General features: G+C 40.6%; 1 protein-coding gene across 1 annotated transcript; it reads right to left on the reverse strand.

Moving 5' to 3' along the window:
- Positions 1 to 45: 45 nt before the first annotated feature.
- On the reverse strand, positions 46 to 4,205 carry p2ry12 (purinergic receptor P2Y12). Its single transcript, XM_062386147.1, has 3 exons — positions 4,094 to 4,205; positions 2,225 to 2,487; positions 46 to 1,706 (listed from the first exon to the last, which is right to left on the reverse strand). The coding sequence occupies exons 2-3, from the start codon at positions 2,474 to 2,476 to the stop codon at positions 861 to 863; spliced, it is 1,098 nt and encodes a 365-aa protein (XP_062242131.1). The 5' UTR covers positions 2,477 to 2,487; positions 4,094 to 4,205; the 3' UTR covers positions 46 to 860.
- Between the last annotated feature and the right edge of the window lie 9,366 nt (positions 4,206 to 13,571).

The following is a 13,571-nucleotide window of genomic DNA, read 5'->3' on the forward strand; positions in this document are numbered from 1 at the left end:
TTTGAACCTAAATGCTTCTTTAATTTTGACACAGTTACCTGCTTATGTGACTTAATATCCAAAACAATCACTCACTGATAACGTGAACAATGCACATTAGTTATTACAACAGTGAGTTGACAGGAGTTTACATGTAAGACTAGACATTTAGTGTACAGGCAGACTGTTAAAGAGGAATGGGTTGAATGACCGTGGCATTTTATTTTCAGTTTGTAAGTTAATATTTCACGATAAGAAGCTGTAAAGATTATTTTTATAACGGGGAAAATCTAAAATCTGCAACTTATCTTTCGTTAAAATGAGGAGGTGAAGCGTCTTGTGAAGTTATGCTTTAGTATAAGTCTCACAAATAAAAAAATACTTAATCTGTTGTCATATCAACAACACATTATCATTAATATCAGGAAAAGTTTGCAAGTGTGTCTCTTCTGAAGAAGGGATTATTCTTTACCCAAAAAATGTTCTTCTTTTTAATCTCGTTATATAAAAACTTTAATAACACAATATTACAACTTTATTCTCAAAATATTTTTCTTCAACATCGCCCGAATATCCTTCACAGAAAAAGAAATGAAAGTAAAAAAAAAAAAAAAAAAAAAAAAAAATATATATATATATATATATATATCTTGAAACTGTCAATGTTACCAAAAACTTGGGCACACAACACAACAGCTTTTGATAAGTGTTAATTACAGTGTAATAACTATGATAGATATTGATATAATGGTGATTTAATGATTTGTTTTCAGTTGTTCAGGACAAACTGTGAAATGTAGTCACAAAGGTAATTTCTCATTGTTACGAAATAGCAACACCTCACTACCACGATACAAGTGTCTTTGTGCTGTGCAGGGACTTCATGTCCCCACAGAGGAGTCTTTCAGAGGGGTGCTGCCCGTGTCCCCGTCCGAGCCCCTCCCTGTCAGCCAGCTGCAGGAACCAGGAGGGAGCCGCAGGGTCTTGAACAGTGTGGTTCTGAAGGACTGGCAGAGGAAGAAGTAGATGAGCGGGTCTAGCAGAGAGTTCAGCGATGAGAGGAACAGCATACTCTCTTTCAGCTGAAAGAAGAAGAGCTTGAGCTGACAGTCGAAGATAACCCCTCGCGTCTGGCTCATGGTGTACGGCACACGGGCAAAGTGAAATGGCACAAAGCACAGGAAGAACACTGCCAGGACCAGAAACACGTTTGCATTGATTTTCCTTATGGGCGGCTGGGACGTGCGGGTTGTTGTCCGGCTTTGTGCTCGACATGCAGCCCCTCCAGCGCTGTGGGACTTACTGCGGGAGTAGGACCTGTACAGCTCTTTGGTTATCAGGGTGTAGCAGACTATCACCGTCACCAGGTTGCCCCAGAAAATAACTTGACAGACATGATTCACCACCACATGCCAGAACAGCCCGGCCTCCGTCTTCAGGTCGCTGCACTTGAAGTGTTGAGCAGTGGGGGTTTTGCACGTCAGGATCACGTTGGGCAGACAGAGGACGAGCAGACAGGTCCAGATGAAGCCCGAGAGCAGCTTCCGACGAGCCAACCGGGACGCGTTAGTGCCCCTGAAGGGCTTGAGGGTCTTCCTGCAGCGATCGATGCTGATGAGGCCGAAGAACAGGATGCTGATGTACATGGTGAGGTAGAAGAGCACTGAGGAAACTCGGCACACAAACACACGCAGGCCAGTGGACGCCATGTTGGAGTCTGATAACACCTGGGGAAACACAAATCACATTCAAATCACATCTTTGATTTGTATGATAACTGTTGTACTTTTTTCTTCGGCCAAATTTGGGTTTTAAATAATTCACTGATTCTTTGCTGATCAACTCCGGCTAAAAATGATTATAATAGATGGGTTGCCAGGTTGTAAAACATCTTTATCCTCCAACAGGACTCTACCCATTAACATGTATTATTCATTAACTACTGATGGATTATTGTACAATCACTTTGATTGATTTACTACCATGTACGTATGCAAATAACTTGCTAAGTACCGATGATGTCTAATTAATTCTGACTTCATATTTTCATATTTCTGTTTATTTCTATCTATTAATGGATTCTTGGAATAACCTTGATTAATGATTCATCAGAAATATAATTGTTTCCATCGCCACCAACCAAACATGGCTGTATAAGTGCTATGACTAATCTATTAGAAATACTAAACAGATTAACCCTTAATTAAGTGTGCATTATAAGTAAGTGATACTGGTGTAAACAAACCTTGAAAGGGAATGTGAAGGTCATGATGACGTCCGCAACCACAATATTCTTCAGGTATATGATGAAGTGAGACCGGGAGGGGATGCGAAAAAACACCCACACCGCCACGCCGTTGAGTGTCAGTCCCAGCAAGAAGAGGAAGGAGTAGAGAACAGGAAAGACCACAGTCTTCAACACGTTGTTACGGGAACACGTGATATTGGTGAAGCTGTGATTGCCGAAGAAGTCAGGGAAAGTTGTGTTTGTCTCCATGATTTTGTTGTCTGAAAAGAGAAAGATGTTCAGAGTATATTGTATCAATACAATTGTGGTTTGACACAATTTAAGGTGACAGGTTTTTCAAGCCCTCTTAATTGTGTAAAATTCCAAGATTCACCTTTAATTTCAGTCGGTTTGTGACAATATTAAACTCTAAGGGGAAAAATTGTCATTCAAAGGTCCTGTATTATACTAAAAGTTCTGATAAACACAAAAAAACATTGCACTACATCGCACAAGATGTACGATGAATGAGGATAAATGGCACCAAAGTTTGGGACCTTTAGTGCTCAAATTGTCTGTGAAGATTCTCCCTCATCCATTAATGGCATCTTTAGAAGTTGTCCAAGTCCAGTTGCTTAATACAATTTAAGAGTCCAAAATCAACATATTTAACATTTGGTAAGAAAATCTTTTGCATTCGATCACTTCCAGAATTCAGACCCTCTGTATCTATATCAACTCTGTTGAGGCTCCTCCAGAGCTTTGCTGAAGACAGCTCGGGTTCTTGTTTCTTGAGGTGTCTCTCTGCTCTTGGTCTGGTCTTCAGCAGCTTGAATGCATCTCACTTGGTCTGATGTTAGGTGACTGATGTTCAGGATCATTGTTGTGCTGAGTGGTGGAATGTAACCCACCCGCTAAATATACATAACAGAACTATGAGCTGGTTGCAAAACAAAAGGTTTATGAGCTGTTCCTCTTTCGTCTATGATTTCCTTTTTCTAATATTTGTGAACTTTAGAGTGATCTCTAAAAGTCTTCTCTGGATTATTGATAAAGAAACCTTCATCCCTGAGGGCATTACTTACTACAAAGTGTTCATTCTTCACCATCAAAAATTATTTTCTGCTCAATTGCTGATTTAGTTAAACCAAGTTTGACATACTTTTTTATTGATTGCTTTTTTCTAAACTTATTATTTTCTTCTGCATTTGCATGGTCACCTTATATTCAACCAATCGTTCATTCAGTCAAACTTTTAAACAAATACAAATTCAAATCAAAGTGCTTTACAGCTGATTGACCAAACATAGGCGCAGTTTACAAATAAATAAATATTGACTCCAACAGTAAGGGACTCATGCATAACATAGCAATAAATAATTAAAGAGAGGATAAAAGATAATAGGATAATTAAATATGATCATCACTAAAAGCATAGAAAAAAATATAAGATAGATACAAATTAGGAGTAATACAAATAAAGCTACAGAGTAATTGAGAACAAATAGGTGGGTTTTTCATTTACCTTTATTGACAAATTACTCCACCTCAAACTAATTGGCAACCTAAACTCTACACCCACTCTGAGCCCCATGTCAGCTTTTATGAATGAATGAAGTTACCCAAGACACATTCAGTGAGCGAGTGTCCAATTGAAAATGTCAACACTGTGTTAAACAGGCAACAGTTCTCTAGCGATGGACCGAAACCTATTGGAAATAAAACTGATATGTGAAAGTTTAATAAAGTATCTATTGTCCTATTTATAGCTGAAAAGTGAAAATTGCAATAAAAATAAACCAAAGTTACAGAATGTGTAAACTTTATACACTCTGCACACTCAGCCTGTTTTATTGTAATAAATATAAGTAACATTTTGTAACTGACCTTTTAATTTAGCTGATTAAGCAGAATCAAATTCCCAGTTCAGTTCGAATGGAGCCGTTTAGTCCCTTCTGCTTCTATATTCTGTACCAATGTGGTCTGACACTGACCATTTGTCTGTGTGTTTGTGTGTGAGGGTTTGTGATGTAAAAGTAGCACAAAAACTTTCTCTTTTCCTTCTCCTTTCTGTTTCCTGTCATGTGGAGCAGCAGTTGGCTACATTTCTACATCTATTTGAACATACATGGAGTTTTCACTTCAGTTCCTGGGAATTTAATTAGAGCAGATGATAAATAAATTAAACCCAAGCAAACAGCCAACAGGCAACAGGCACAGACACACAACCACAGTATCAATCAAATAAAACATTCAATAGTCATCATCTTCTCCTGAAATATTGTTGCGGCTGTGTATTTATGGTCTCAAGTCTCAAGTATTGACAAGTTGTTCAGATTAAGTTGCTAAAATTTCTTCATGGTTTTTTTCATTATATGATACAAACCAGTGTGCTTCCCCTTCTTTTCGTCTTTCACTTGTGGCCACCACTGTTATATGCAATATTTTTTTTAACAAAATTAACATTGATGTTTGTTACCAAGTAAGAGTTATCCAGGGCGTAAGGTCACATTGTGAGTACAGTGTTTCCCCCAGTAAATCTGTCAGTCAAGGTGGTAAGCAGGCGGCGGTGCTGTTGGCGCGGCGCGTAGCGGCGCGGCGAAAATTTATGGGGGTATTTTGCTCAAAGATGCCAGTACGCATGAATGAAATAAACAACTGTTTATTTCAATATAAATAAACAACAGTAGGTACAAATGTTGTGGAAAACATGCAGACACTACAAAATAGGGTTTAAGCCGGTTTTTAAGAAAAATCAAGCTGCCTCTGAAGATGACAGTTTGTGATGTCGGATTCCGTTCAAATTAACCGCCTATTCATTGTGGACGGCAAGAAAAAAAAAGTTTTCGCGCATGCGCACCTGATTCTGTATGATTTAACATGTACGCAAATAAGCATCATTCTTTGTGCCTTTTTTACGTAAATGGTATGCCACATAAGCCTTTACGTTACATATCATTCATGGACCAATTAAAATCGAGATATTACTAGACATTTACGCAGCTTAAGGCCAATGTATGCTACTCCGAGTCCGTTGCGGACTGACGGACGGACGGAGCGGACGGACCCTTTTTGATTTATAGTTCTACGAGCCTTTTTGTTGTGAAAACAATTCACCGCCAGAACAGTAGATGGCGCAACTGAAGTCGAGCTTAGAGAAGCCTACCTCATGAGGTATATAGAAGAAGTCCACGCTGGTTTATTTACGTCCTCCCGGCTCCTCACACACAGTGAACGATGGCAGCTAACAGAAAAAGGATGTTGATGACGCGACAGTTTTTGCTGAATAAAGTGACACCCAGCGGGTCATAATGCTTATGTTATCGTGTCTTAACGCAGCGGTTCCCCGGTCTTGTTTCCAAACTGCGTTGCTAATTCAACAGCTGCAACAGCTTGAAGCTACACGGAGGCAGCTAGCTTCCCCCCAGCTTCCACACACAGTCAGCAGGGACACCCGATACTAACTACTACCGTTAGTTAGTATCGATCTAAAGTGTTTGCTTCTAACCTGACGGTGTTTGAGAAAGAGTGTCATGAGCCGTGGGATTAAAGTCAGCGGGTTTTTGCGCTGTTCCCACCGCAGTTAGCATGGTGGTTAGCCCGCTAGCCACGTTATGAAAGTTCGTTATAACAGTATGTGACCGTACACACGTGCCGTAAGTGCTCTAACCAGCCACCGTCAGCCGGACAACGCTGCTGGCTTAACACACTTGTCACACGAATTATAGAGTCGTAGTTGTGATTTTGGTTTATTGTGATGTAGGGAATGGAACAGGAAGTTTCCATTCCGAAATGCTGGCGTTAGCGGACCAATCACCAATATTTTTTTCAGTACATTGGTAGTCAAGGCGGGGCCCTAGTCTTGTTAAGGCGGCCGCCTTAACAAGATAGTGCTGGGGGAAACCCTGGAGTAGCTGGATGCATCCTCTTAGTCTTATGATTTCTTGAATGCCTTTCTGCTATGTGAAGTATTGTTCTTTTAGCTTAGCGCAATTGAGCTGCTCTTTTATGGTGTTTTATTGTTTTATTTGATGTTTTCAGTGCATGACTGCTTCTCGTTTTTTTGGTCTTCTTTATTTGCCCAAAACCAAATTGCACTGTGATGTATTGTATTTTCTATATTCCATGTGTTACTGAACTGCAGCCTGTCCTGAAGTTTGTCCAGGTCAATCTGGTGAAGTATTCATGACTTTAACACACATTTCCCATTTCAATGGTGCATTGATAACTATTTATAATACCAAACATCGTAAATAAGGTAACATGGTTAGACGTTTTATGCAATATAACACAGGTCCATCAAAAACAAACATCTTGGAAGCAGATGGCACTAATACCTGCTGTTCCGCAATGGAAAAATATGAAATGTTTTTTGGCAGATTTTTCACCGATATAAAACTTTTTTCCAGTCCTCTAAGACCCATTCAGATTTTGAACTCACTCTCCTCCCAGGGTCGTTCTATCTAGAATGTCTCATAGCCGGGTCAACGAGTCACCGTCCAGGTTGTAAAGCAAACCACTTAAATGTGCCCTCACTCTCCAGCCTCCCTCAGTTGGAGACAGACCGTGAGGAAACTTCTTTCCATTAAAACCTGTCTGTCATAATGTCCAGCAGACAGACAGCCCAGACTTTAGTTCTTCAAGTGAAACGCAATGGTAAAAAAACAACAACTGCAGTAATTGATATTTATCCAGGTTTCATTGCATTGAAATAATTCTCCAGTATGAAGGTTGTAGTGTAACACAGTTATAGTAATAATGACGACAATGACATTAATACATGTGGCCTCTTAATGCTAGAGCATAAATAAACTCTAAAGTATAAATAATATCATAGGAAGACACATTAGCACAAAATTTGATTAAAAGACCTTTTAGAGGTATTGACATTTTGCATTTTCCATTTATAATTTAATGTATTTAGTGTGAATTTAAATGTGAAGTTGTGCATTTAATGTTGATTTTTAACCCTCTAAAAACATTGTTTTTGTAATTACATGCATCTTACTTTGTTTTAAAAGATAAATATATTAATTTGAAATAAGGCAGAGAAAGTGCAAAAGATTAATCTAATAAGTTATGACTTTACCATAGTCATTACTAAAGCTTTACAACATTAAACCTCATTGATAAACACCCCTGCACACTTCTGCACATGGTTTGTACTTCTCTCCTGATCACGTGACCCTGATGGCCTTCTGCCCCTCGTTCTGTCGAGTGCCAGCAGTAAGCATGGCAATGCTGCAACTTCCCGTGTCTGGGGCAAGATCGGTACAGTCAGCAGCATTCGTATCCTAAATAAATGCTCATCTCAATGTGTGTTTGTGTGTGCATGTGTGTGTTCTCTATTTTCAAGACCTGCCCCAATGAAGCAAAACGCAATTAAAGTTAGTGCTGAATTGGAGTGAGTTAAAGGCCAGGCTTGAATTATGCGTCTGTGTGTTCATGACCTTATATCTTTGTGAGGACAATTATAAGCATAGACCTTTAGATTGAGGACATTTTCGGAAAGTGAGGCCTTTTTGACCGATCCTCACTTTTTCAATGGTTTTAGGATTAGGCATTTAGTTTGGATGGGGGACAGGTTAGGGTAAGGGGCTAGGAAATGTATTTTGTCAATAGGTAACTTCTCTAAGATAGAAGTACAAACATCGACTGTACAGGAGGTCGTTTTTTTCACCCTCCATTTTTGCAGGCAATAATTTCCCCCACAGCTTTGATCTATGATGCACATCTGGGTCTGATCAGGGAATAAAACATGCATTCTCCTGGAGAGAGCTCAGCAGCTACACACAGCCACACTTGCTGCTTCTCAGTTCAGTCTATGTGTAAGTCACCATTTCATTCCAATTTGCTTCCTTTTCTTTTCAATTCTTTGATGTGACACGATTGGGTCAAAAGGTCGATCAGTTTTTGAAATTATGTGTTCTGCTTTTGTTTTGGTAATCAAACTCCAAAATAAACTCCAGTACAAGGGAGACCAGAGCAGCACGAGACACATTTCACCTACACAGTAACCCATGTCAGCTTCCTCTCAGACAGACAGGAAGAAGGGAATGAGGAGAGGAAATAAAAAGAGTGTGACGCAAGACTTGACTGAAATTTCATTTAAATCCCTCTGAGCCCCCCCGCCATCCAAAACACACACACACGTATAAACTTTCTTTAACGCAGCCCTTGACCTTTAACTCACCACTCTCTCCCCAGACCGCAGGCCTACGGATACATCGCCACTGTCTTGCCAACAGAGTAAAGATAAACACTGTTCCATCACCTTGTGTTGTTAATAACGCCGGAGAGTGTGTGTGTGTGTGTGTGTGTGTGTGGGGGGGGGACTCCCATCTCCTCTCTGCACACACGGCTCATCAGGAGCACCAGAGGGTCGTATTGTTGAGTCAAATTCCTGGCGTGAATTATTGTTTCAATGCGCCCCCTGTCTCTGCACATGGTGAAAGGCCTCCTGGCAGAAATAGACTGTTTTTACATAACCTTTGGAGAGGCTTTTTTACGACATGAGGGAGACTGAGGTGAAGGAAAAGGTGATGAAAAGAAACTCTCGGTGTTTGAGGGGCAAACATCAAGCTAATAACAGACACAGGGCTGTAACAGCTGTGGTGTGGAGAGCCTGCGTGATCCGAGGGCAGGGTGAGGCCGCACCGTGACCTCTGACCTCTGCAAACAGTCGACGGTCGATCATCTCGTCACCGCGACAGGTAAAACGACACAAGAAAGGAAATTCTCACCACATAGAGAAAGAGAGAGAAAACATTGAGGGTGGTCTTTGTTGCATGTTTGTTTGTGACTGTCTTTCTCTTTATCCGTGCATGTTCGTGTGTGTGTGTGTGTGTGTGTGTGTGTGTGTGTTTCCTTTGGCTTCACTTCAGTTTCTCCTCACAGGGTTGAAATGTGTGGGCCACACTTTGTTATGACAGTGTAAGGTTTCTTCAGCTACTGCCGCGGTTCTGACGTCCATACGGTTATCCAAACTGACAAATGTGAAGCAGCTCCTGTTGAGGTGAAGAGGGACATGGGTGGGACTAAAAATAACACTGTTAGCTACACTGTTGCTACCGTTTATTGAGGATGAAACCACATTGCCTGTCAAACACCATCACTACACTCTTTGTGATTGAAAAAAATAAATTTACTGAAATAGTCTACCTGTTCCACTGGGGCTTCTAGTTTTATTTATTTAGGAGCTTTAACTGCTGAGCAGTGCATTTCTTAATTTCTCATGAGCCTCATGTGTGGTATGGGTGTGTTGACATCAAGACTCCACACACAGAGACACACACACACTAAATCTGGTTCTCCTGTTTTAGTGAAGACAATCATTGACATTGCAGATTTCTGAGCCCCTTATACTATAACCTTAACCACTGCAACAATAGTCTGGATATAAAGAGGAACCATGTATCTCTATAGTTCCATACCAATGACCACAAGCTTTCCCATTCTGGTTTGACCACTGGTTAGAATTTCTTTGCATTCATAGCTGTAAATAGAGACTAGCCAAAAGTTTGTCTGGATCTAAAACACCAAGAAAAACATTGCTGTTTGTGTTTTGTGTGGAGAAGCGCTTTAGTATGTGGAAGACTGTAAACAGGGGAGTGATCAGGTTGCTTTAGCATCACTGTCATATCGTCCATCTTTAAATCCATTCAGTGATCATAACTAAATGCATGATCCCAAAGTTTACCTGGACCTATTTCTAACCCTAAAATCAAGCGTTAACCCCCCAATAGCCCTTTTAAAAGGACAGACTAATATGTCCTCACTTAGGTCCTCACTAAAGTATTTACAAACACAAATTACACACGCACACACACACAAATATCTGTGGCTCCAAGTGGCTCCAGGGCTTCAGTTTCTGCTGGTGAATGTTGTTGATTCCAAAATCAGCTCCAGTGTGATGCTCACAGAGATGTTATCCTAGCAACTGCTTTTGTTTTGGTCTTGCTACAAATCATCACTCATCTCTCAGGTCTGGCATACGCATCAGTCACAGACCTACTCGACAGCACCTGGCTCCACAACTGATCCTGTCACAAATGCATCCATTTGGATTTACACATGAGTATTTAGCAAATTACTGGGAGTTTTGTTCACCCAGTTATTAATTAAAATGAAGTTAAGTGTTGCATGTCTAATATATGCAATTATTTGTGTGAAAGGAATCTAATACAAACTTGGCTCACAGTGCCTATGGCGACTGCTTCTTAAATGATATACAGCATTAACAAACTGGTTATAACATGCCTAATCACTAGTAGCCATAATTACACTAATAATTGCACATTTGTGTATTAAGATTGTAACATTTTAATAGTAGCATAATATTAATAAACATCTAGATCAAACAAAAAACGAGTTATAACTTTGAAGACGATCATTAGAATAGGTTTGATATTATACTGGCAGATGGATCGAGAACCTCAGGTGAAAATTAGTCCAGGTGTTGTGTGTTATATTCACACCTTACAATAGTTTCACCTGTATTTAAGACCACCTTCACACAGTGGTAAGGGACAGACACAAGCCTGGTCAAAATTCTAAATTCTGCCATAAAACCAAAGTTGGGACACTTTTCAAATGCTCCTGGCACAATGTCGGTCACATCCCCCCTTTAGATTCTCATCCACGGTGCTCGTCTGATAATCCCTCAAACCACGTCTGAGAAAGCAGGATGCAGAGCTGTGGCTTGAGAATTGAAAAAAAAAAGGGACAGGAGCTTCCTTTGAGAGGCTGGCCACTCTGGGATACCAGGCATATTTGACAGAGCGTCTCTGCTTGCTCACCACAGACCTGTCTGCAAACAGAGGGTAGTAGAAGGGACAGGGCAGATAAGAGAGTCATCTTCAGTTTCAGTGGACATTACCAAAAGGACAAGTTCATGAACAAATGTGAACAAAATAAGGTGGAAGTGGTTAAAACCTGTAGTGTGTCCTTGTGGATATTAACTTTTTTAACATTGAATTTTTTAAATTTCAAGGCCGACCGAGAGAACAAGTGAAAACGCCTGTCCCCTGTGTTCCATCGAGTTGTTTGCAATAAAACCATCCCAGCAGGTTCCCTGTCTGCTATCCATAAAATTATGTGATACAAAGCTGCTTCAGGGAAGTTCCACCACAATGTTAATGATCCAAGTAGCAAACATGACTTCATTAGTAGCCGTTGAGCTCAGGGCTATAATGACAGTCTGTTTCCCCTCATGTCATCATGGGGTCTCAGGTTGCTAGGTGCCGTAAAGATGTTTGTGTCAGACATGCCGCAGCAGGTGGCCAAATTGGTCTCGGGTAAAATGATATAACTTCCAGTTTAGCACCATATATGCCTGTTTGTTGAACTTCCATTTGTCTAAAACATATTTAGATATGTCTATCTATCTGTTTACTTTTTTTCACCTTCTGCTTCTGTTGTCTTTTTTTTTGTGTGTGTTTAGTTTATTCCTCAGCTCATGATGCATCTAAATTGCACATTGGCTGCACTTCACCGCGATTAATTCAATGTTATTTCCGGAAGCACGGAGGAAATGCTGACCACAGACACGTCTGAGTAGGTAAAGGCTATTTGCGAACACATGGCAATCTTTCACAACAAGCCAAGAACTTGTCATCAGCTTTGTCTTCATGTATTCGAAACAATGACTTTTTAAAGAATATGGGAGCAACAGGCAACTTATGGAGGACACAGGATCAAATATGAAAGTTTCCTCATCTCTGTGAAGACCTTAATGTACAAGGTTTGCAGGCCACTATAAAATTAAATCAATGACCAATACTATAGATGGGAACGCTATAACTAAACTGCTACTGTAAGTGAAACTACTGGAGGATGAGTAAAGGGAGGTTCTACATGTCTACATGATTCTGCCCCTCTCTGGAACCTTTGAAGGGACTTATGGCCTTTCAACGTTCCTTTATTGGATCTAATGTTTTGTTTATGGACTCTGATCTTGTTGTTTTCCGTGCATGGTTTTTGGATTAGCTTTATTTTGTACTCACCAATCTCATTTCTCTATTTGATTAGATTCACATTTGTATTTAGTGTGTTCCGTTACTTGTTTGACCTTGCCTTTTTGCCTCTGCCCGATTGCATTGCCAACTTGTCCAATTAAAGATTTTTTCATCTTTGTGGGAAGTGTACATTTATGTCCCCACCTATGATCACTCCTGACACCACATGTCTCTGCTAATAACGCCAAAGCCCTTTCAAGGGTCTTACTAGCAGACGAGTCTAAAAAGTTTCCTCGAACTACTAAACCTGTCATGCATCAGCCTCCCCTGTAAAGTAGCAGGGCCAGTTTGTTTATGCTCCCTAATTGGGTGAGCTGGCTTATTTGAAAGAACTGTCCCTCTGCTCCCGTTGGGACTGAATAATTACAGGTACTTTGATGTTTGTAGCTTTTTGTGTGTGTGTGTGTGTGTGTGTGTGTGAGAGAGACTGTTAGTTAGCTATAGAGCTGCTGGCTCCACCAGTCCACTCAAGAGAATAAAGGACCACATCTGCACCTAATCAGAACGGAGAAAGGCCAAAAGAGAACTTCCACTGCCCCCCCATTACTCTTATAATATACATAAACTCTGTGCACCATGTTTTTAATTTATTAGGGCCCAGTCCATTTAATGGTCAAGATGTTTACTGATTGAAATCTTTGGATGATTAATGGCGAAAGTTGATTTATGGTTGCACTTTTGCCCTTGTGCCGGGGTCTCATACCTGGCTTATGGTGCTTATGGCTCATTCTTAACACCTGCAGACAAAATCCGAGGCAAAGCAAGAGCTTATGTAGAGTTACAATGGAACTCAACAGTTATTTTAAATGCCATAGTGGGACAGAGGTGACATCTGATACCTGCATACCTTCCTATGTTAGCCAACACATAAGTTCTTGGTAAAACTGGTAGACGATCAAAAATAGGCTTGAGAAGAAAGGGTTTGAGGACGGCAGATCCTACCTGGAAGGGAGGTGCAAAGATGGATCTGTCTTACTTGTGGCTGGAGGGTGGAGGTGAGGAATCTGTAAACCTGGTGTGAAAATCCCAACGCCCCCACAGGTACAGAGAGATGATCTTCTGTATGAGCAAACGCAATCATAAATCTGCGGGCAATGAAAATACTTTGAAAGGGTTTTTCTCACGTATGGATTGCAGCAGAGAGGATGCGAGTAATCCACTTCGTTCTGCAGGGGACTTAACTCGCTGCCCAGTTTGCAGCTTCAAAGAAATAAGACAGACTCTCACAGAGCTAACAGAGGAGCACTGTCTGAGGCTGCTGCTGGTCGGCTCCCAGCCGCCCTCTCCTGAGATCTCATCTCCTGTTCCATGTTCAGACTGCTAGCACTCTAGTTAAAGTATGGAATTCA

The sequence above is a fragment of the Platichthys flesus genome, chromosome 4 (genome assembly GCF_949316205.1).
Source record: "Platichthys flesus chromosome 4, fPlaFle2.1, whole genome shotgun sequence".
NCBI lineage: Eukaryota > Metazoa > Chordata > Actinopteri > Pleuronectiformes > Pleuronectidae > Platichthys > Platichthys flesus.